We start from the raw sequence: 25,918 nt of genomic DNA on the forward strand, positions 1-25,918 counted from the left end.
AGTTCAGTTTTTGTTTCACTTATGCTATTCAGAGCCTTCTGCAATCCTTCAATCATTGGCCAAGTCAGGCTTCAAAAAGCTTGCACTTTGGAAAGAAAAAAATAATGCTGTAGTGAGCAGCCAATTAAAGTTTGGGGTGTTTCTGCATCAGTAGAAAGCTTAACTTCTGCAGGACCAAATTAATTTTCCACTCCCCAAAAAGTAGTATTTTCTTAAAGAGTACTTATTTAAATACTTTAACATCCAAAGCGCTCACCGGTGGCTTGAAAGACAAAATTATCATTTAATTCCATTTAGGTAAATTAGCAAATTCTGCAGCAGTGAAGTGTGGGTCATTGTCCAAGGTTGTTTCCTCGGGTCTGTTGTCTAAGAAGTAAACAAATTCAAAACTATTTAATTGGTTTTGTTATTTAGTTGCCTGTAGCTTGGGAAAAATAGACAGCCATTTTAAATGGCTATCCACTGAAGCACTCTTAATCCTTCTCTGCAAAATCAGTTAATTCCCTTCCTTCTTTCCCTCTTTTTTCCCCCTCCAAAAGCTAAAAACTGGCCATATACATAGCACAGACTGCCAAGGAATCTTCACCTGGTAAATATTGAATTGATTTTTGCATATTTGTGCTTTAGGACCAGTTTTTTCTTGTATGACATATTTTATATCATAAATTTGCAATTCTGGCAAGTATTGTCCACAACAATAACAACTTTGTTCAATTTATTTTATGCTTTTTATTGCATTGTTTTGTAATGAAATGAAGCCTTAAACCAAGTCTGCTCTCTCAGGTGGATGTGAAAGATCATGTGGCACTATTTTGAAGAAGAACAAGGGAGTTATTCCTGATGTCTTGGTCAATATCCGTGTATCAATCAACATCCCAAAAACAAATATCTGGTCATTATCATATTGCTTTTTGTGGGAGCTTGCTATGTTGTAATTGGCTGCTGTGTTTTCTACATAACACTTGACTACACTTCAGTTATACTTCATTAGCTCTAAAGTGATTTGGATGTCCTGAGGTCATGAAAGGCACAGTGTTGCACCAAAGATACCATGGTATCAATTTATCTCACTCGTGCAGCAGCAATTTGTTTATTAATGTTCAAGATTGGCGAAGTTACATTTCCAGAACGTTGCTTAGTTATTTACCACTTCCACGGCTGGGGCAATTTCACAGATGGAGTTAATAATAATTTATTGACGAGTGCTTTATGAATTGAGTCACATGTAACGTATGAACAATTGTCTCAGAATATTTTTTTAAATAATCACTAAGCATTTAAATATTGTAAAGCCAATGAAAGCAATTTTTCTTACATATTGCGTTTAACTAAAATTGAACAATTCTTTAATCACTAAGAGAAGCCATAATTTCAAGGCCACTAGTCTGAGGAAAAATTGGCCTTTCTATCAATGCATACCATATAGTGGCCTAGCTATTCTAAATTCAATTTAAATCCATTATTACCTGTACCATCCTCTGTGCTGTTCTTGATATAATATATGCCTACATGTTGATAATCTGAATGCCACATGGCTGTGTATCCTGTCAATGCAGCATTTCAAAATTGTATGAGCTATTTCAGTTAAAACACATAAGACACGCATTTTGCAGGACCATCCCTTCTCTTAAATAATGGCGCAAGCTTGTTTCATCACTTTCTCTTGACACTTCACTTCAAATCAAACCAACACTTTGTCCCCAAAATACAGATGCTTTTTTCAAGTCACCAGATAGCAATAGTTAATTCCCAATTTATATATTAATATATGATTTCTCTCTCAATAGGCCAATCTTATAATGTGCAAATCACCAACTTGCTTTCCAAACATTTTGTACATATGCACATTCTTCATTTCCTTTCTGTAATATCAGCCCCCAAGACTACATTTACAGTATCTTTCACATTGGTACACTATAGTTTTGGCCTTGCACTGGCTGCAAACCTCAGAACTATAAATGTGCGCACTGACTCGAACGCAAAGTAGAATTAATTATCTTCACTCTGCTCGGTGTCAGCTTAGGGTTTGATCTCCAGGTTAGACAGCAGGTATGCAATGGCCTCAGTTTCGCATAATTCGTTTTTGCATTTGTGTGCCCTTAACACGGTATATACTGTGTCCTCCGCCTTTTGAAGAAGAGCACACTTGGCTGGGAATTACAAACTATCCCAAAGGAACGGCTATTGAACTGCAGTTGGCCATAAAAGGGCAAATTTGGTGATGGAAAATTTGTTTGTTTGCAATGCACACAAAAACATTGATACTGAAACCTGCTGCAGCAATTTTAGAACCATAGCATTAGAGCTTCAGGACCTTGAAGAATATATCTTTAAAACTCCACTACTGCAAATGAAACTGCTTTGTACTGACACTATGGTGCAAATGTACATTTGGTCTCTGACATTTCTAAAGTTTTTCTTTTCAATGATTCTCACTTCAGTCTTACAATTCTAACCCCTCATTCCTTTGGTTTTTCATTCACACATGACCAGTTTCTTTATTTTGTCATTCTCTAGTTGGATGTTCCTATAGTCAAACTAATTTATAAAATTGTTTTTTGTATAAAATTTCAAAAGAAAATTCAGACTTGAAATCCCACAACAAAACAGTCTTTGTTATTACTTTCAGGCATGTAGCATGCTTTTCCTGATTTTGGATTCCTATGTGGTTTGCTTTATGAAGCTTAAGTGTATGAAAATGAAATGAAAATTGCTTATTGTCACGAGTAGGCTTCAATTAAGTTACTGTGAAAAGCCCCTAGTCGCCACATTCCGGCGCCTGTTCGGGGAGGCTGGTACGGAAAACACTGTTAATCAGTGATACCCATTCTTTCTGCAATTTGTTTCTAGGTGGTATTTTTAAAATGGGTCGCAAGGACGCAGAGCGATTGCTGCTACATCCAGGAAACCCGCGTGGCACATTTTTAGTTAGAGAGAGTGAAACCACAAAAGGTAACAACCATTTTAAGTGTTTAATGTAGCAGTAGATAGGCCAGAAGATTTGCAATTATACAGGAAGTCTTGTGAAGCAACAGTGAATAAATTAAGAAATCAGGAAATTATCGGAGCATGTAACAAGGGTATTGCAATAATGTGGGAACTTTAATCTTCATATGAACTTGGCAACAAATTAGTAAAAGGAGCTTAGATGGTGAATTTAAGGAACGCTTTTCAGACAGTTTTCGAGAACAAGATGTCAAGGAACCAATGGTGGAACAAGCTATTTTAAATTTATTTTTCAGTTAGATGGAATTAATTAGTAATCTTATCATTAAGGATCCTCTGTGGAAGGTCATGATATGATAGCACTTCATATTATGTTTGAGGGTGATGTGGTTAAGTGAAGGCAAGTGCCTTAAATTTAAAACAGAGCCAGTTATGGAGTATGAGGAGCAAATTAGCTCAAATTGATTGGGCAATTAAAAGGTATGATGTATATGACAGCAACTATTTAAATCAATCATTCATAATTCCCAATTAATATACATTCCTTTGAGGAATAAATACTTCCCCAGAAAAGTGACACCAGCCATGGCTAACTCAAAGTTAAGAATAGTTTAGATTGGAAGCTTATAATGTTACCACAAAGAGCAAGAAGCCCGAGGATTGGGACTGTATTAAAAAATCATCAATGGATGATAAATTGATAAAAAGGGAAAATCAGAATGAGAGTAAACCAATAATGAATACAAAAACAGATTGTTGGAACTTTTACAAGTATGTTTAAAAAAAAAGAGATTAGCAAAAATAAATGCAGAAGAGAGAGAAATTATAATGAGGAATAAGGAAATGGCTGACACGAAGCAAATATTATGTCTCTTCACAGTAGAAGACACGGAGCAGAACAGGAATTGTGGGAAACCAAGGAAGTTAAAGAAAAAATTGAGAAATTAATGGGACTAATAATGGACAAATCCCCTAGACTTAATAACCCTCCCTTAAGGTTTTAAAAGATTTGGATGCAAAGTTAATTTATGCATTAGTTTTGATTTTCCAGAATTCCTCTGATTCTGGAACGGTCCCCATGGATTCAAATAATGTAAATATAACATGGCCGGGGAGAGAAAACAGAGTATTGGAGAAAGAATTGGGTTTGAGAAACTGGTAAACAGCCTTAAGAGAATTGCAGTTCGAAGGGTGGTCCTTGTTCACTTAGAGGTTAAGGTTAGAGATTTGGAAATAATAAATAAGTGGTCCCCTCTTAGATTTGTAATGGAACCAGTGAATCTGGTAAGATTGTTGTTGTCCCAATGTGAAATATACAGAGATTAGATTCACGTGGGCCCCAAAATCAAAGGACTATTTTGAAAGTAAAGTTAATTAATTTAGATCTCTATTCTAGGGCATCCCAGGCATGTCATGTTGCCATGGTAATAGACTGCAGGATGATTTTATTCTCACAAACCATTATTTGAAGTTAGTTTAGTGCAGATTTGAGGCGGGCAGAGACAACATCTGCCGAGAGCTGTGACGCAGCTGGAACCGAGAGAAGAGGGTGATCAGAAACCAAAGGTGATTTGGAGTCACTAAGCAAGAATACAGTGAGGCCAATGCTTGAGCTGGGAGTCCGCAGTTACAAGGTAATTAAGGAAAATATTGGAGGGTTGCTTAGTTGGATAATACTGGAAGGAGCCCAATAAGTCTCGTACCTTGGCGAATAGCAGGAACACTGGGGTGAATCAAAGTGAATTCCTGAGAGCCATGGCATACCTTGATCCCAGGAAAAGGGAAGAAACCCCAAAGGTACTGTAAAGCACAGGGGAATTCTTGGATGAAATAAAAGTAGAATAATAAATGGTCTGTTGAGACTTTAGATTTAAAATATAAGTGTTTATCTAATATAGTGTTGCTAGTTGTACTTCTTTTGTTTACCTCTTGTACAATAAAGTACGTTTGTTCAAAACATGAAATATTGCGGCATAATTCAGTAAATAAGTGGGTGCTTGAATTTCTTTTAAAAAGCACTAGTCTCTAAGATTGTAACAGTATACATTAGTCATTTTTAGTAGCATGTACATTCAAATGTGTACACTTGTGCAAGAACAATGAGTACATTATCAAAGCATTGATTGCTGTTGACAGAGGGGATGTTCTGGAGTGAGCAAGCAGAGTTACAATGAACTGACAAGAACAAAGGTTCACTGCAGTCAAAGGCTCGGGTTGCAAGCAACAGCATGCCTGGAGCACAAGTGGGCAATTATTTGAGACATTGTTGAGAACATGGTTAAGGAAATGAAAAATTGCGAAAGGAATTTGAGATTTAGGTATCACAGTAACTTAACTATCCATCACTTGTTCTATGCTTCCTGAATTAAGTGTTAACATTGTAATGGAATGGTAATTTTGATCAAAGGGAAAAAATACGTATCCTCCTATCTATTTTGTTGGTACAAGTAAAAACCTGAACTAATCTTAAAAAATGAGGCATGTGCTTTCACTAAATCTATTAAAAATGAAAACATGATTTTAAAAATGTCCTAAATAATCTTTCAGGTGCATACTCTCTTTCAATAAGAGATTGGGATGAAGCAAAAGGTGATAATGTCAAACACTACAAAATCCGAAAACTTGACAGCGGTGGTTATTATATTACAACAAGAGCACAATTTGAGTCACTACAGAAGCTGGTGAAACATTACACAGGTACCTCCTTTTCTAAAAGGTTCAGATAATTGAGTTTCAGAAATACTTGCAGCTTTTCAAGGGTGGAATAATGAAGCAAGTGCAATGTTGAAAATCCGAAGAATCGCTTAATTCACTCAAGAGCAAGCTCGTGCTGTGTATCAGCTTGGTTCAATTGGTAGCACATTAGTCCCATTCCAGGTCTTGAGCACAAAAATCAACCCTGACGCTCCAGTGCAGCACGAAGGGAGCAGTTGCACTGTCAGAGATGCCGGCTTTTGGATCAAATGTTAAACTTTGTCTCCATCTGCCTGCTTGGGTGGATGTAAAGGTCCCATGGCACTATTTTGAAGAAATGTAGAAGGTGTCTTGGTCTCCATTTCCCCCTCAATCCAGATCAAAAAAACAAATTATCTGATCATTATCACATTGTTGTTTGTAGGGGTTTGCTGAGTGGAAATTAGCTACAGTGCTTCCTACATTCCAACAGCGACTACATTTCAGACAGTTTTCATTGGCTGTTCGACACCCATTATTCGCCGCTTTACACTCCCACTCAGACCCCCTTACACATCACCTCACACCCCGTTACTCACCCCCTCAACCACCTTACTCACCCCTCACACCAACATACTCGCTCAACCCCATTACTCACTCCCCCAACTCCCTTACACGCCCCCTCATACCACCTTAGGCACCCCTTCACAGCCCATAACCCCCCTCACACCCTCTTACTCGTCCTTCACAATCCCATACACGACCCTCACCCCCTTACTCGCCCCTCGCGACCCCTTGCTCGCCCCTCGCGTCCCCTTGCTCGCCCCTCGCGTCCCCTTGCTCGCCCCTCGCGTCCCCTGGCTCGCCCCTCGCGTCCCCTGGCTCGCCCCTCGCGTCCCTGGCTCGCCCCTCGCGTCCCCTGGCTCGCCCCTCGCGTCCCTGGCTCGCCCCTCCGTCCCCTGGCTCGCCCTCGCGTCCCCTGGCTCGCCCCTCGCGTCCCCTGGCTCGCCCCTCGCGTCCCCTGGGCTCGCGTCCCCTGGCTCGCCCCTCGCGTCCCCTGGCTCGCCCTCGCGCCCCTGGCTCGCCCCTCGCGCCCCCTGGCTCGCCCCTCGCGCCCCCCTTCTGCCCTCGTGCCCGCCATCTGCCCTCGCCCGGAAATAAAAATAAAATTGTTAATTTCAGAATCTTGAGGGATAAAATCATTAATTGATGGAATATAGTGTTATGAAATGTTTCCTGGTATATTCCCCCCATTTCATCTTTTTAATACGTATTTTCATTTCAAAATTTGTTGAATTGTTTTCTTTCAACCTATTTCTTCAGATCATGCCGATGGTTTATGCCATAGATTAACTACTGTATGCCCTACTGTAAAACCACAAACCCAGGGACTGGCTAAAGATGCATGGGAGATTCCTCGGGATTCCTTGCGTCTGGAAATTAAACTTGGACAAGGTTGTTTTGGTGAAGTCTGGATGGGTAAGTATGTTAGCTAATTTTTTTTTTTAAATTGCAATCCAGATGTCCTGTTTCCAAAATGGTCATTGTTTATACAGTTGATAAAAAGATTCTACACTACCTTGAACAACCAACTGAGGCTGTAACACTGTTAGGCATTCTGTTCCCCCAGGCTAGTGCTAGATTGTTTCCTAAATAGTTTTGCAATTTAAATCCCCATTTCATTTCATGCTGCTTTCACTAGTTCTAACTAACAGTATTCGGGCAGTCACAGAACAAAAAAGGGGACAGGAATTACAATGGCAGGTTGTTCTGGTATAGTGAAGTTTCCAAAGTCAAACCTCAGACTGGATTGAGAACATCTGGAAGGGAAAGCAACAGATCATGTTATGTGTAAGAGTGAAACTGTAGTTTTCTGGTGAAGGAGTGGGTCTGCAGGCAAACTTGCTAATAGCTGGGACTGACCAGTCTGTCCATCACTGTACAGCAATAGAGAGACTTGGGACAGCATCCATCTTAACTCCCAAAGCTCTTCAAAATAGTTGATCCATCAAGTGAAGCCACTGAAAAGAAGCCGATGGCAGACAAAGGTAGAGGAGGTACACTGAAAGAGGTATGGCCAGACTAGGGAAGGATGATCTGACTGAGTTCACATACACTTTTCACGATTCAGGGGGCTAGGGAGGTCAGTTCCTGCAGGTTAGTGCGAGGCGAGGCGCAGTGGAATTCATGAAACTATTGGCTTTTGATGAATTGGGAGTTCCTTACCCAGACTTTCGAGCTCTATTCCTGGGATAAAGTGTGCAAGGGTTCTTGCATAGATGACATGATTGGAATGAAATGAAATGAAAATTGCTTATTGTCACAAGAAGGCTTCAAATGAAGTTACTGTGAAAAGCCCCTAGTCGCCACATTCGGGGAGGCTGGTACGGGAATTGAACCCGCGCTGCTGGCCTGCCTTGGCCCGTTTTAAAAGCCAGCTATTTAGCTCTATGCTAAACCAGCCCCAAATGTTAGGTTATAGATTTGTTCCACAAAGACAATTGTTTATTAGGCTAAGTTTTTTTCAGGTACAATACAGCAAACGTGCACTGTTAGTACATATGAATTATGGAGAAGCTTCCACAATATTATCCCCTTTTTCATTTTTCAGGAACTTGGAATGGAACCACAAAAGTGGCGATTAAAACACTAAAACCGGGTACCATGTCTCCAGAAGCATTTTTGCAAGAGGCTCAAATTATGAAGAAACTGCGTCATGATAAACTTGTGCCGTTATATGCTGTTGTCTTGGAAGAACCAATTTACATTGTAACAGAATACATGGCAAAAGGTTAGATTATTTGTAAATAACTGTCTTGTAAACCTGAAAGTTTGTGTATATATAAATAATACATGCACATAACGTTTAAGTGAATTTCAGTTGAACACCAAGAGCACTTGTGTAATGCACATTTTTTTTGTTCTTTGTATGATCTTACTATTTTTAAAAGTAACATCTCTTTGCTGATGAGGAAGAAATCAGTTTTTAGATTAATAGAGTCTGAAACAGCCAGAAATAAAATATTTATGCAGTTGACATTAAATAGACCTTGTAACTAAAATTCAGCAAGAAAGAACAAACATGCATTTATAAAAGACTTCATGTCCTGAGGACAATTAAGTATTCCGTTTATTTATTTTTTTGTTTGTTTTTATAAATTTAGAGTATTCAATTATTTTTTTCCAATCAAGGGGCAATTTAGCGTGGCCAATCCACCTACCCTGCACATCTTTTGGGTTGTGGGGGCGAAACCCACACAAACACGGGGAGAATGTGCAAACTCCACATGGACAGTGTCCCAGAGCCGAGATCGAACCTGGGACCTCGGCTCCGTGAGGCAATGTGCGAACCACTTGCGCCACCGTGCTGCCCTTAGCATTCCATTTATAATGGTGTTGGTTGAGGATAGACTGTGGAATTCAGGAGCGATCGAAAGATGACGGGTGGGTTTCTACGTTGACCGATGCAGGAATCGGGAAACGCAATTTGGCGTTCTGACGCCAAAATTGCTGCAGGCGCCGATTTGACGCCAAATTGCAATTCTCCATTACCACGACAGCAGCGTCAATGCGTTCCGGAAAGCAAATACAGTAAACACAATTTGCATATTATTAGCGGGCCTGACCCAGTATTCTCCAGGGCCTCCGTGATTCTCCTCCGGGGGCCGAGATACCGACAGCGTTGTTCACTTGCACCTTTAATAATTGTGAAACCGGCATCGTGACTGACGAGGCAGGACGTGGAGAGGGCGCGGAGAGGAGGCAGGGCGCGGAGAGGAGGCAGGGCGTGGACTGCCGGGCCTGACACTGTCTGGGGTGGGGTAGGGGGGTTTGACAGGGAACATGCCGAGTGGCCGGGTGGCCCCACACGGGCCTTGGGCGGTGTCCAGTCCTGCACCGCCATTACCAAGGCCTGCAAGGCAGCTGCGCACCTAATGACCACCCATCTTGGCCCATGGTTCTGCAGAATGACACAGGCCATATGGGTGCCTCCACCCCCGCACCAAGCCGTCCGCCATACCCACTACCACCCGGCCGCCACCAGCTGGTGGCCCACCCAGGGCAATGCCCACAGTAGCCCTGAAGGATGGCGCCAGGCCTGGGCCACGGAGCATATCCCTGACGAGGGCAGTGCCAGCCAATGGTGCCCCTGTCATCAGGGACAGGCACCAGGGCCAGAGGCCCCCACGGTGCCAGCCACTGATGCAGCCAGGGATGCGGGGTTGTGGTGGGAGTGGGGATATGCGGGGCAGAGCTTGAGTGCGAACCGGGGCTACCTTGTAGCCCAGTGGACCTGGTTGGGCATGGGGGTATGCACCATGCTAACATGTTGGTCTTTTACCCCCTGCAGACAATAGATATTGGAATTCAACCAACCATGGTGGCCTTCCTGCTAGTCGCCACAGCCTCGGGGATGCCTGTGTCTGTATGAGATGGAGGAGCTGCTCGAGGAGGAGGAAAGTGGAGCAGTGGAGCGTGCCGAAGAAGAGACAGGTGGCTGCCACCCAGGATGGAGAGCCAGCCACCCAACAGGCCAAGGAGGAGATGCCAAGGAGGCACCACATGAGGCCTTGGGTGTACTGGCATCGCCTGTCATTCGAGGACCTGCCAGACTGGGCATGCCGAAGACTCCAGCTGAGCAGAGAGACAATGTGACATATCTGCCAGATGATGGCACACCTAGCACCTTGGGGGTATGGGGAAGACATATCCTGGTGGTCATATAGGTGACAGTCACCCTGAACTTCTACTCCACGGGGGTCGTTCCAGGTGCCGAGGGGGACCTGTCCGGGATCTCACTGACCTCAGTGCATAGGTGTATCGCGCCATCATGGAGGTCCTGTATGCCCAGCTGGATCATACATCCACTTCAATGTGGACCAAGCCCAGCAGGGTTCGCGCCATTGACAGGCTATCCTGGGACCAGGGGGTGATCGACGGAATGCATGTCCCCTACAAGCACCTGCAGATGACAGGCCGCTACACAAACCAAATGAATGTTCAGCTGCTATATGACCATCAGCTGAGCATCATTCAACTCTGCACCAATACCCAGGCAAGGGGTACAATGCCTTCATCCTGGCACACTTGATTCCTAACATGTTCAGGATGCCACACCGATTGGGGGGTTGGTTCCTGGGTGACAGGGGTTATCCACTGCTGTCATGACTGATGACACCTATTTTGAGGCCAGAGACTAACATGGAGACCCGTACTACGAGTCTATCCAGCAACCAGAATCGTGATCGAGCGGTGCTTCAGCCTCCTGAAGATGCGGTTCAGGTGCCTGGACAGCTCCAGGTGATGCCGAGGGTCGTCTGCATTGTGGCAACCTGCTGCGTCCTCCACAACATCGCAAGCAGAGGGGCAATGTGCTCAAGGAGGAGGAATACCAAGCCTCGTCCGACAAGGAGAATGCGGGGGAGGGCAAGAACGGGCAAGACATGGGGCCCAGGCAGGCACGGGAGGCTGTACGACGTGTACACCAGGGCCAATGCATACGGGATGCTCTGATCGCCTCCAGGTTCACCAAATATGGGGATGGGGGGAGGAGAACTGGCCAAGGGACGGACACCGCATCCCACCGTTGCGGCCATGGAGCACAGGGAGTGGACCATCTCCGTCTGGGACTGTGCCACATCGTGTTGTGACTGTGACACCAACCTCTGGGTTTGTGTCACACGAGATAGTGACTATGCCATCTCCCTCTGGGACTGAGCCACCTCCCTCTGTCTGCATCACGTCAACCAGCACCTGGGCAATACTACCAATGTTCCCAGCCATGTCCTGCTGTGACTGGGCTGCGCTCAGAAGTGCAGCTGCGGAGCAGCATGGTGGCACAGTGGGTTAGCCCTGTTGCCTCATGGCGCCGTGGTCCCAGGGTCGATCCCGGCTCTGGGTCATTGTCCGTGTGGAGTTTGCACATTCTCCCCGTGTTGGCGTGGGTTTCACCCCCACAACCCCAAAGATGTGCTGGGTAGGTGAATTGGCCACGCTAAATTGCCCCTTAATTGGAAAAAATGAATTGGGTACTCTAAATTTATTTTTTAAAAAGAAGTGCAGCTGCGATGCTCAGGTGGCTCTGGCACATGGTTGTCTGTGAGACGGCAATCCTGCCCTGGGCCTCGGACGGCACCCACACAGAATACCCCAGATCTTGGAAATGCTGATCCATACTCGAAATTGCTTCCCCCAATCCCTCCACCGCGGATGCCATCTGTGTGGTGTAGGTCTGGATGGCACGAATTGTCGGCACCACCTCTTGCTGCTGCACACGGTTGGACTCTTCCAGCTGCGCCTGCAGGTGCTGGATGCTCGCCGATAACCCATCGGGTCGTCCCTGGCTCTACAACTGCATCTCCATGATTGATGTCCATTCCAGATGCTTGAAACCTGTCTGGACGGCAGCTAGTCAGAGTTCGACCTGCCCTCTGACCATATGCCCCCTTGAGGGGACTGGGGGGGGCTGAACAGAAAACAACATTGTTAGACAGTCTGATGCATGCAGCCCAGGGAGTGGGTAACTGGTGGCCTCAGTGGCCAGGGCACTCAGTCATGGCGGCTTGTATAGGTACCGGCATATGGTGCAGGGTGGGGGTTCACCCGCCCTCCGGGTGTTTGGGAGGGGGTCAGATTATGGGTGTTTGGGACGGGGTTTGGAGCCGGGGCACAGTGCTGCCTACTCACCCTGGACGCCCTGAGGAGGTTGTGCAGTTTTTTACGCCACTGCTGGCTGGTCTGGACGACGTTGCCCACGGCGCTGACCGCCTCTTCCACCTGTGCCCAGTCTGGGATACAGGGGCATCTTACTCTCCTCCACGGCGACCGAGCGTCTGCGTCCACGAGCCTTAGGGCTACCCTCCTCACTGCCATCTTGTTGACTGGGATGGTGTGTGTGGGGACTAAAGTGGGTATATGTGGCTGCAGCTTTCAGCATCCTGAGTGTCAATCGTGAAACCGGTGAATCCCGCACAGTTTCTCATTTCCCATTGTGTTCCACTTGGTGTTGGTGCTAGCCCCTCAACAGTAGCTGAATCGGTTCAGGTGTAGCGTGACTTTGCTGTCATGAAAGTCCACAAATTCAGCATCGGCATCAACACTTAGTCTTAGAAATGGAGTACCCTGTCCAACAATACACAATCCTGCAATCAAGAGGAGGAAACTTCAGATAGACTATGAAATAGGAGAAAGAAATTGCAAGAAACGTTCTCTGCATGAGACTGTTGCATGGGTAAAGCTGTGCAAACACTGAAATTAACTTTAACTTTCCGCAACCTAGCTAAATCATCTGTATAAAATTGGCAATTTGGTGCTCTGTGTTTTGCCGTGATGCACTGAGTTGATAACATTAAATTCACTAGTAGCTTCATTAAATCCATAAATAGTTACGTGAAAAGCAACTCATTCTGCTGGTTTGAGTGATTGGATGTAGATTTTAGTTTTAAAGTAAAATATATTGTTCTGAGGTGCAACTCTGAAGAAAGCAGGTTGTCAGCTAATAAACTGAACTAATATATATCAAACAAATGTTTTTGTTAAAAAGCAAATTACTGCGGATGCTGGAATATTTTTGTGTGGTCAACTGTAAGTGCAGCTTTCTAAAATGTCTGTTGTGCATGTTTCAGGTGGGACTTCAGCAAAGCTGTCGATAATACTTAACCAGCACTATTCCACTGACAGCTAACCCATTTCACAGTCTCATTATACTGCTTTTGTTTCATACAGTTATATCCAGCACTCTAAAAGTAAATCAAGTGGCCATTAGAAAACAGTTATAGTCCTGTTCAAATTATTCAAAATGAATGAATAAAATTGGTAAAAAAGTTATCTAAAGATTAACATTTTGTTATTATAGGAAGCTTATTGGATTTTGTAAAGGAAGGTGATGGGAAAGTTCTGAAACTTCCTCAGCTTGTTGATATGGCTGCGCAGGTCAGTAAGTTGTCTATTATAAAAGTGCTACATTTATTGATTTTTTTTTACCTTGTTTAGTTCTAGAAGCATGGGAAAATTGAAATTTAACTGTGAACATGTGAAACGTCAGTGATTGCTTTTTGTCAAGTATATAAGTGTAAGACATTACATGAAAGTTTTGTCTGATTTTGTTGGGTTTTTTCTGAGCGAAGTGAAATCATGAACTTCCTACCGAGTAGAATTGTCATGGCCACTTTTTTGAAAATATGAAATAGTTTAACAAATTTAATTTGATTTGGATTTATTGTCATGTGTACCAAGGTACAGTGAAAAGTATTGTTCTGCGCACAGTCCAGGCAGATTGTTCCACACATGACAAACATGAGAAATGCATTTGCACTAATATAAGTAAAGCTGAAAGTAAAGTCATCTCCTACGATTCATGCCCTCATAAGTTCACTCATCCATGATTTAAAATGTAGCACTCCGGAAAGCCATCAATGTAAAAACTCACACCAAAAAATAAAAACACACATGAGAGACACAAACTTGCCTCTTTTTGCAGACTCACTGCTTCTGTGCTTCAAGCTAGTGCAGCCTGTCAATCCAGCAGAAAGCCACAAGTTCATTGTTGCATCTAAACAGCGCACATGCACCTGGTCCCTTACAAGATTCTTCAGAAACCGTGAAAAAAAGTGTGTCCTCAAGAAAGCACACAGTGTGTCCTCAAGAAATGTCCCTTCACGAAGCATGCGCACATGGTTGTTGTGATTTGCAGTTTTTTGCAGTACAGTTACAAGACAGTACAACACTTTATTAAAAATTGCAGAGTTGGGCAGCATTGTAGCGCAGTGGTTAGCATGCTGCCTCATGTCGCCAAGGTCCCATCCCATGTTCGATCCTGGCTCTGGGTAACTGTCCGTGTGGAGTTTGCACATTCTCCCCGTGTTTGCGTGGGTTTCGCCCCCACAACCCAAAGATGTGCAGGATAGGTGGATACGCTAAATTGCCCCTTAATTGAAAAAATGAATTGGGCACTCTAAATTTTAAAAAGAATTGCAGTCAGAACCAAGGAGAACACTGCCCAGAAAGGTGATAACACTTAAATAAAATTCACAATTCTTGATAGACTGCGAAATGGTGCAAGTGCTTCCATGTTGGCAGGGGAATATGCTGAATGTATCCATAATCAGGCACATTAGGCCATTTGAAGAACAAATAAGGGCCAGTTAGTATTTCTGGTCTTCGTACTGCCAAGTTAACATTTGTGAGCAGAAGAGATCCACACAGAAGATATGGATAAGTTATTCAATGTGTGGCTAGAGCACCAGCATTGAAGGAGAACTCCAGTCAATAGTCCAAACATTTGAAACAAAGACCTTGAATAGTCCCTTGTCTTAATATTCAAAGCAGAACCTTTGACCACAGTCGGTGATTGTTGGAAGCAATTCACCCTCCTCATGCAGTTGGTATAATTAAATACTCATGCATAAATGCCTGCTGGGAAAAGATTTGCCTGGAACAATGAATAATTTTACAGAGTTCCCCAATGTGGAAGCTGAAGTGGCCAGGATTGTTGAGTTGACAAAACAAGTTGAGGAGAAAATCATAGAATTTTTATGCAGGGGGAGGCCATTCGGCCCATAGAGTCTGCACCAGCCCTTGGAAAGAGCACCCTACTTAAGCCCACACCTCCACCCTCTCTCTGTAACCCAGTAACCCCACCTAATCTTTTTCGACACTGAGCAATTTATTATGGCCAGTCCACCTAAGCTGCACATCTTTGGACTGTGGGAGGAAACCCACACAGACACGGGGAGAATCAGACAGTGACCCAACCCGGGAATTGAACCTGTGACCATGTAGCTGTGAAGCACTGTGCTATCTTGCCCCTGAGAGGGATTTGAAGACATCACCACAGCTGGAGTGCATGAGTTGCTTTAATAGCATCAAGAGGAACTCTCTATGGAAGATTTGGTTAAACTCGTGAGATTAAATGTTCCTAAGCAGGAGCAGGAAGAAGAGTCTAAAAAGACTTGGTTCATAACCAAGATAATGGCAGATCCCGTGCGGTTAGCTGGAGATTTGAAAAATAAGGAGGCAACAAACCATAATCTAAAATGGAAAGAAAGTTTGCATTTTGTAGAGTGATTGACATGGCTCATGCTCCTTGGAGAACTTTACAAAATTAAAAACAAAAGGCGGAATAGTCAACAATAACATGTTCATCTCATCCACATCAATACCTGCAACAGCCTTATCACCACGCCATCTACATCCACTCTCAGTGCATGTACTGCACAGTCAGTAATGTACACTGCTGTGATCTATAAATTGTACTATAGGTGCGGATTGTATTCTGTAATTGATAAGTGTTAAATTGTTCTTGTTTTCCTGTGTTGACAAAAAATTTCTTCAGCAAAATTGCATTCAATGTGCTGTTTGGTAATATACTGTAATTTGTAAATTTTGCTGCTGTATTCTGTAATTGAAAGGTTTTACAGTGTTTTTGTTTTCCCTGTGTTGACAAACAATTTCTGGAGCAGAATTCTCAATTGACTCCCATTAATGTACAAATATGATATTTGGGGATAGCTGGCACACATCAAATTCAGTTCCGTTATGAACTGTGTTCGCCATTCCTAATTTAACCCTCCACGAGATCTCACATGAGCAGAACCCCATAGATGGTGGGAGTTGACTGTACTGTCAACCTGTAAACCAGATGATCTAGGTAAATTATACATATCTTTCTGCAAAAATAAGATGCTGATTTTAATACAGTTCATATCATTGCAGTGATACCAGTTGGGATCTCCTGCAACCACATTCTTATCACCTACCCATCTCTCTTTCCCACTCAGCCTATCTAGTTTTAGATTTGGAAAACTTAAAGTCCTATCACTCAGTAAAGCCCTTATTTGAGTATCAGCAGAAAAAAGATTCTGACATCATGTGATGCACTTAACCAAAGATGGAGAAATCTATCTCAACTTATTTTGTCATTGATTTAAAACAATCTGTTATCCATTATTGTTCCTGTCATTATTCTACAAATGATAAAATTCAGTGTGTAAATTCCAAGAATAATAATTCCAAGAATCAGCCAAAAATGTCTGAATACCAAATCACAATTGGCCCCAAAGGTTTTGGATAAAGGTTACTTGACCTGCAGTTATTTCGCTAATTGTCACGAGTGATTCATTTTAATGTTCCAGATACTTGATGGTAGTAAGTACTGTACTCCTCAATATGTACAAATAGATTTTTTGCTGATATACATGCATTTATATTTATTCCATATTTATTGATATATATATTTATTCCAACAACAAATGCTGAATTTGTATCATAATATTTATTATTGATAAATTATGTGAAATACCTGCTAAAATGTGATGAACTTTTGTGTTCGATAAGATTGCTGATGGCATGGCGTATATTGAACGAATGAACTACATCCATAGAGACTTGAGGGCAGCCAATATCCTTGTAGGTGACAATCTTGTATGTAAAATAGCAGACTTTGGTTTGGCACGGTTGATTGAAGACAATGAATACACAGCAAGACAAGGTAAAGTTTGGCAATTCCATCTTTGTTAGGAGCATGCACAATTCTGTAAAGGTATACTGGTCCTGTCAATAATTTGTTGTTCTTGTTTAGGAGCCAAATTTCCTATCAAATGGACAGCTCCAGAGGCTGCTTTATATGGGCGGTTTACAATCAAATCTGATGTGTGGTCTTTTGGAATTCTGCTGATAGAGTTGGTTACTAAGGGAAGAGTGCCATATCCAGGTAAACAAAAGGCTAAATTCTTGACCAATGGGTCTTCCAATAAAATGCTGAGAAAGCTATAATGAATGTTTCGGTTAATGAAGGGAAGTTGATTTTCAGAGATGTAACTTGAGTGCCTACGTCCTGGCCCTGTACGCCAGCAGAGCAGGTATGTTCCCAAAACAGGCAGCGCAGAATTGGGAGACTATGCTCCACATAACTTTCTTTCTGAGCTGTAACTCAATATTTTATATTTTGTAAGCTGAAGTGCTTGTACATTTCATGCATTAGGTTTTATTAAAACCAGAATTGATGCTAAAATATTTAAATTAACACCTAGCATAATTCTAAAATTTATTTTAAAAGTTGGCCTAGAATTTATGCAATGACTGCTATTGACAAGACAGCTGCTTCAGCTTCCTCTGGGTCTGAGAGCAGAACTTTCCCATCTGCGGTAGGGATATATGCAACCAGTTTGCAAGATCTCTACTGCATTCTATTGTTGTACATGTAACTTATTCATTTCTGATCAGTAAAGAACCTATGCTGCCCATGCATAAATAAAACCGGTTTTAGATTTATTGTCACATGTACTGAGGTACAGTGAAAAGTATTGTTCAGCATACAGTCCAGGCAGATTGTTGCATGCATGAAAAAACATAGGGCACACAATAAATACACAATGTAAATACATAGACATCAGGTGAAGCATACGGAGTGTAGTGCTAACAGCAGTAGAGACGATGTGTAGAGAGATCAGTTCAGTTCATAAGAGGGTCATTCAGGAGTCTGGTAACAGCGGGGAAGAAGCTGTTTTCTTAGTGCGTGTTCTTAGACTTTTGTATCTTCTGCCCAATGGAAGATGTTGGAACCCGCGTGGGAGGGGTCTTTGATTATGCTGTCCACTTTCCAGGTGAATAATGTGTCAGACATCGTGGTTGTACTTGCATTTCAAACAAAAAAAAACGAACAAAGAAAATTACAGCACAAGAACAGGCCCTTCGGCCCTCCCAACCTGTTGCCTATTTCCAAGGTCTACTTCCCGCTGTTCCCCACCCATTAATATATCTGTCCAGATGCATCTTAAATGATGCTATCGTGCCCGCCTCTACCACCTCCGCTGGCAAAGCATTCCAGGCACCCACCACCCTCTGCGTAAAAAAACTTTTCACGCACATCTCCCTTAAACTTTTCCCCTCTCACCTTGAAATCATGACCCCTTGTAATTGACACCCCCACTCTTGGAAAAAGCTTGTTGCTATCCACCCTGTCCATACCTCTCATAATTTTGTGGACCTCAATCAGGTCTCCCCTCAACCTCCGTCTTTCCAATGAAAACAATCCTAATCTACTCAACCTTTCTTCATAGCTAGCACCCTCCATACCAGGCAACATCCTGGTGAACCTCCTCTGCAACCTCTCTAAAGCATCCACATCCTTCTGGTAATGTGGTGACCAAACTACATGCAGTATTCCAAATATGGCCTAACCAAAGTCCGATACAACTGTAACGTGACCTGCCGACTCTTGTACTCAATACCCCGTCCGATGAAGGCAAGCATGCTGTATGCCTTCTTGACCACTCTATCAACCTGCGTTGCCACCTTCTTCCTTTCTCTTTTATCTATTTAATGTGTCTACATTGGCGCATTTCCCCAAATGCATGCTTATGACTGCCCTGAGTCTAACTTGAGTTCTTCCAGAGTGTTGAAAAATGGGCAGGTTGATTCATTGCTTTGATATGTGAAGTCAGCAGTAAATTTGCATGTAGCAGGGTTTCAATTAGACATTGCGTTTTGACTGTATGCTTTGCAGGAGATACAAAGACAGAACTGCAGAGTTGTGTAATGGATTCTCATGGCAAAGTGAAAATATGACTGATGATTGACCACACTTTGTGGCATTAAATTATGGGGCATTTGCATATTAAGCCTTATCAGATTGCTTAATGCTCAATTTGTTCCATGTGGTGGAGGCGTATTAGAAATTTATTCCTGACGGGTGTGGTGCACTGCTGTCTTCTTGGGATGTTATTATGGAGTTCCAAACGGGATTAACAAGTTTTCACTTTCACCTCCTGCAGCAATATGTCCACTTCACCAGCTATGAAGCAAGGGAATCAATGCTCGTACTACTACGTCATTTTCCCACCATCTTGTTTCCTGTCCTATCACTTACAGCTGTTGCTTCTATCACATCTTAAAAGTTTTTGCAAGGATTGAAGTGTATTCAAAGCAATTTTCAACCTTTTAAAAACTTTTGCCAATTTTTAGTTACATGGACTCACTTATTTAGCTTTGGAGACTGCATCCCCGAATGTTTTTACAGTAGTCCTTTATGGTTGCATGTTTTAAGTATACCATGGAGCTCTTTGCGCAAGGCACCGCCTATCCAGGATGCATATCTAAATGATATTTCAGTTAATCTCACAGCATCTGGGAAGCCAACTCATCATTCTGACAGCATGTAATTTGATATTCGTGCAAAAGACTCAAAAGCTTTTTTAGGTGGAATTGTTGAATTGGTTTGTGGAAGTTTCACCATTGTCAGTACTGGTGTCACTCACTTCCGGCTTGTCATAATTACGTCTGTACCTGTTTTATGGATGGCATGGCTCCATGATTTTGAAGCATAATTAAAAAAGAAATTGTCAGAAGTGGTGTTTTTATATTTTGGCACTAGATTTGCCTTTTCCATCAGCTTGCTGACCATCTACTCCAAGTTGTTTGATGGCTTGATTCTCTTTGCATCTTGTTCCAAGGGGTGATTAAAATTATCCATGACTGGGATTTTTACCAGATTCTGCAGACTAATCAGTTTTCCCAAAAACTCTCCACGAGTAGCTCTAACATTTGCTAGCTATGTGAAATTAGGTTTGCAAAACGATTTCATTTCCCAATGAGCACCTGTCCAGAATTGGAACTCAACCCACAAGAATGGATGCTGCAGGAAATCATACCTTTTGTTGTGCAACAAAACTAGTCTGCATAAGCTGACTGTTCATCATCGGAGAATTCACCAAACCACACTACTTCCATCATATAAACCTAAAATCACAACCAGGCTAACACTCAATTTGCAAAAACTGATTCCACCCTAATAATACCAGATGTGTACTTGGAGCCAAATTAATTGCTGATGACATCAATGCACAGAATAAAGAACAATACAGCACGGGAACAGCCCCTCCAAGCCTGCGCCGATCACGTATCCTATATAGACCAACTGCCTGTATCCTTCTATACCCCGTCTGTTCATGTGCCTATCCAGATAAGTGTTAAAGGTCACTAACGTATCTGCCTCAACCACCTCACTTGGCAGTGCATTCCAGGCCACCACCACCCTCAGTGTAAAAAAAAAACTTCCTCCACTGAACCTTTTCCCCCTCAACTTGAACCTTTGCGCCCTGGGAAAAAGCCTCCAACTGTTCATCCTATCTAGACTCCTAATAATTTTATAAACTTCTATCCGGTCGCCCCTCAGCCTCCGTCTCTCTAGGGAGAACAATCCCAGTTTATTCAATCTCTCCTCATAGCTAATACCCTCCATGCCAAGCAACATCCTGGTAAACCTTTTCTGTACTCTCTCCAAAACCTTCACGTCTTCTGGTAGTGCGGTGACCAAAATTGGATACAGTATTCCAAATATGGCCGAACCAACGTTCTTTATAATTGTAACAGAATTTTTGAGCTTTTATACTCGATACCCCGTCCTATGAAGGCAAGCATGCCATATGCTTTCTTACCACCATTTCCACCTGTGCTGCCACTTTTAAGGATCTGTGGACCTGCACGCCCATATCTCTGTGTCCCTATGCTCCTAATAGTTCTGCCATTTATTTTATAGCTCTCACCTGAATTGGATCTACCAAAATGCATCACCTCGCATTTGTCCGGCTTAAATTCCATCTGCCATTTATCTGCCCAATTTTGCAGCCTATCTATATCCTGTTGTATTCTCTGACAATCCTCATCATTATCCGCAACTCCTGCAATCTTGGTATCATCCGCAAACTTGCTAATCAGACCCACTACGTTTTTTCCAAGTCATTTGTATATATTACAAAGAGCAGATATCCCAGAACTGATTCCTGCGGAACACCACTAGTTACAGACCTCCATTCAGAAAAACACCCTTCCACTGCTACCCTCTGTTTTCTGTTGCCAAGCCAGTTCTGGATCCATCCAGCTTGTTCACATCTGGCCCCACGCGATCTAATCTTTTGCACCAGCCTACCATGAGGGACTTTATCAAATGCTTTACTAAAGTCCATGTAGGCAACATCCACAGCCCTTCCCTCATCAATCATTTTTGTCACCTCAAAAAATTCAATCAAATTGGTGAGACATGACCTCCCTCATACAAAACCATGCTGTCTGTCGCTAATAAGACCATTCACTTCCAAATGTGCATGGATCCTATCTCTGAGAATCTTTTCCAACACTTTCACTATCACTGACGTCAAGCTCACTGGCCTTAGTTACCCGGATTATCCTTACAACCCTTTTTAAGTAGAGGTACAACATTGGTTATCCTCCAATCCTCTGGGATTTCACCTGTGGCCAATGAGGACACAAATATTTCTGTCAGAGACCCAGCGATTTCATCTCTTGCCTCCCTCATCAATCTTGGATAGATGCCATCTGGCCCTGGGGATTTGTCTACCTTAATGCTTTTTAACACTTCTTCCCTCGTAATAAGACCTGCCCTAAAGTGTTTACACATCCCTCTGAGACACCACCAATCAACATGTCCCTTTCCTTTGTGAATACTGATGGAAAATACTCATTAAGGACCTCATCTATTTCCTCTGGTTCAATAGCTCAATATCAACACGCAAGGAACTACCAATGAGATAACAGGTGATTAATTTTTGTCCGTTGTGAAAGATCCAAACTGCAAGCTGAAGGTTTGATGCCGATGACACTGCCAGTGCTTTCATCCATACAGTCATCCACTACATAACGAAAAATCAAGTGCTGCCCATGTGACACATTCTGAGACCATGTTACACCTAACAAAGGCAGAGATGAGGAATAAATACAAACAGTTAAAATGTATTGATTTCTTCGTACCTTCATTCATTCAACAATGGCTGATTGTGCATGCACATGGATATTCCCATTTCTGTTGCCAGTGGAATAAAATTGAAGTTATTTGAATTGGTCATCTTCAATTTGTTTGTTTTATTACTCTGGCTGCCGGCATGGTGCTTTGGCAACTCTCTTTAGCAATGAGGTCCTCACCTATAATGTGGTCTTGTGATGTGAAACTGCATCATAGCAGCTTCCCGTCTATATTGGAGAATTAGCTTACATTTATGGAGTCCAGTCTGTTAGAAAAATTCATAGGCCAATCCAGAAGTGTGTATGAATGTAAATGAAGACCACAAGCCAGGGGAGGGGACTCTGGGACTCACTATTATGAAAATAGTCCATTGAGTATTTTCAGAAGGTAAATTAGGCTAATTTACCAACATTCACACTTTGTCAATCCCCAAGGTGGACTGCTGAGAAAATATGTAAAAGAAATACTTAGTTGTGTTTGGATAGTAAAAATGTTGATTTTTAAACAATTGTCATGCAAAAAAAATGTATAGCTGAAAATATTTTTGCAGTTTTCAGGCCAGTACAAACACTCAAATGCTATTTTGAGATATATTTTAAGAGCCCTATGTAAAATCCATCCCTGAATTTAATGCCTATTTAACTGATTCACAGTACAGGTTTGTCATCACTGCAGTAGGTACTTAAAAATTGGACAAGTTTTTATTTTGAATAAAGAATGGGAGATGTTTTAATTAAAAAGATATGCAATTTGCTAATTATTCAGACCTATTCCCTAGGTATGGTGAACAGGGAGGTTCTGGAGCAAGTGGAACGGGGCTACAGAATGCCTTGCCCTCAGGGATGTCCAGAGTCTCTCCATGAGCTCATGAAACAGTGTTGGAAAAAGGATCCAGATGAAAGGCCAACGTTTGAATATATACAGTCCTTCCTAGAAGACTACTTTACTGCTACAGAGCCCCAGTACCAACCTGGAGATAATCTATAAATCAAGACAACTGCAGTAGGCTGTTGGTCCACAAAACTGAAGGACTCCCAAATGGTGTCTTGCTCTTCAACACGGAACCAACATTGATATGCACAGTCTGGAATGCTACTGCGCGGTTGCACAGAACCACTTTTTTCATGAACTGAACACTTGTCATCCTTTGCCATTCCACATCAGGGTATTAAAGGAATTTTGTGAACACTAATATTTTTAGCTTAATATGGTGTAGGAACAACCAGGCCCATGATTCCAATGTGAAGACTTATACATCTTCTAAAATTCTAACCTAGGTATTAATTAAAGTCCTGTATTTTTGGAGCGGAATAGTCTTTAACTTTTAGAATATTGATATAATAACCTGACTTAGACTAAATTTGACTGGGTCTGGTTAAATGTAGAATGGGTGCAAGAGTTAATCTTGATTTATTGGAGACCGCAATTCGATGGCTGTGATTGTGAGTATTGCACTGTGTTCAATATTCTACTGATGTAACTGGAAATGCAGCATGAGATTTTTTATACATGTTTGTTTGGATTTCATTGAAAAACACAGGAAAATAAGGAAACTAATGTTTTTGTACATTGTTTATAAACTAAACTACAATTATTTAAACTGGAATCATGTACAATTAGTTCATGGAGGTAGTATGGGGTGTGCTTTTGATTTTTGTTAGGGATAGTTGATTTCAGAATGACATCCATTAGTGACTGTAAAAGGTTTTGGTGTTTAAGGATATTGTTTATTTCTACCTAGAGAAACATATGCTGAAAATCAGAAATCATGAACAAAATAATCAGAACTTGCAGATCCAGACATATCGAGCAATAATTCATGGAGTGGTACTGCTGCAATTGTGATAGTGACCAAGCTAAAAGTGTCAATCATGTGTGAACTGCAGCTGCCAATTTTTTTCTCTACTTTGGGGAAGGAATGCAGAAACCTAATCATGATCTTATCATTGCTGAAGCACAATTCCCTGAAATGGAGCAGCAACATTTCCAGATAATGAATACTAACCTTTCAAATGTTTACAGGACTTGCTCTAGTTGTGGAAATTGTTCTACAGACCCTAGTCAGTGCCATCACTTGTACATTTTCTCCTCCAGTTTATTTTGGTGATAGCGATTTTAAAATTCTTTATGAAATCACAGATTCTATGATTTTTGTAACTTTATCGAAAATAAGCAAGCTTGGTTGTCTTTCTGTATGAATATCAGAACTCCACTGCCAGAAATGTTCTCTGGCCATTTTGTTTAATCAGTAAACTGAATCATTCCTGTAATAGCATTTGTACAGTAAATAAACACTAATTTGTGTCACCTTAATTAATGCTTCACTGGGAGAAAAATGTATTTCACATAATACCTATTCTCTTTCTCATTCCTTACTCTCGCAAGCAAATGTCCTACTGCAATGCAAAATTTTCTGTTGCAGAATGTTCTTCATTGATATTCCATCTCAAAGGCAATTCCATTGGTTTCCAAGTTATAGGTCAAACCATGCAGGAAGGACTTTTGAACTGCCGTATCTGTAACCATCTGTGTCACTGAAATTCATGCTATACTTTGCAGTCTTGTCTACTGATTCAAATACGCTGACAAACATCCATACTTGCCGAGTTACAACCGGTGTGAGATAGGATAAGGAACCAGAGATAAAGGAATGATATAAATATTTTCTCCTCTTAGGCAGTCCCTCGTAGTTGAAGATGACTTGCTTCCACACTAAAAATGAGCTCTCAGAGACTGTGGTCTAATGTGCAACCTTCAGTTTCTCTCGCAGGTTGGGAATATGCTGGGCAGCACGGTAGCATTGTGGATAGCACAATTGCTTCACAGCTCCAGGGTCCCAGGTTCGATTCTGGCTTGGGTCACTGTTTGTGCGGAGTCTGCACATCCTCCCCGTGTGTGCGTGGGTTTCCTCCGGGTGCTCCGGTTTCCTCCCACATTCCAAAGATGTGCAGATTAGGTGGATTGGCCATGATAAATTGTCCTTGGTGTCCAAAATTTCCCTTAGTGTTGGGTTGGGTTGTGGGGATGGGGTTGAGGTGTTGACCTTGGGTAGGGTGTTCTTCCCAAGAGCCGGTGCAGACTCGATGGGCCGAATGGCCTCCTTCTGTACAGTAAAAAATTCTATGATCCAATATGGTGGTTGGAGGAGTGCCTGGGTTCCCATGCGCTCCTTTTGCTGTCAACGCTTGGCTTCAGCTCTCTGTGTCGAAACTGGAGGTATTTTGCTCCTTCCAGGATGCTTTTCCTCCACTTTGGGTGGTCTTGGGCCAGGGATTCCCAGGTATCGATGGGGATGTTTGAATTTTCAAGGAGGCTTGAAGGGTGTCCTTGAAGCATTTCCTCTGCTCTCCTGGTGCTCACTTGCTGTGTCAAAGCTCTGAATAGAGCGTTTATTTTGGGAGTCTTGTGTCCGGTATGCATACGATGTGGCCTGCCCAACGGAGCTGATCAAACATGATTATTTATTTGATGCTGGGGATGTTGGCCTGAGTGAGAACACAGACGGTGCACCTATTCTACCAATGGATTTGCAGGATCTTGCAA

At 42.3% G+C, this 25,918-nt stretch overlaps 1 protein-coding gene across 1 annotated transcript; it reads left to right on the forward strand.

The window, feature by feature from the left end:
* Positions 1-543: 543 nt before the first annotated feature.
* yes1 (YES proto-oncogene 1, Src family tyrosine kinase) lies at positions 544-24,688 on the forward strand (the record flags this gene model as incomplete). The annotated part of the gene is made up of 9 exons (XM_038808463.1): positions 544-589; positions 2,851-2,952; positions 5,494-5,643; positions 6,943-7,098; positions 8,231-8,410; positions 13,475-13,551; positions 16,954-17,107; positions 17,198-17,329; positions 23,154-24,688. Coding segments are annotated over 9 exons (1,206 nt in total), but the record flags the coding sequence as incomplete, so codon positions are not given.
* Between the last annotated feature and the right edge of the window lie 1,230 nt (positions 24,689-25,918).

Source organism: Scyliorhinus canicula, chromosome 10, assembly GCF_902713615.1.
Source record: "Scyliorhinus canicula chromosome 10, sScyCan1.1, whole genome shotgun sequence".
Classification (NCBI taxonomy): domain Eukaryota; kingdom Metazoa; phylum Chordata; class Chondrichthyes; order Carcharhiniformes; family Scyliorhinidae; genus Scyliorhinus; species Scyliorhinus canicula.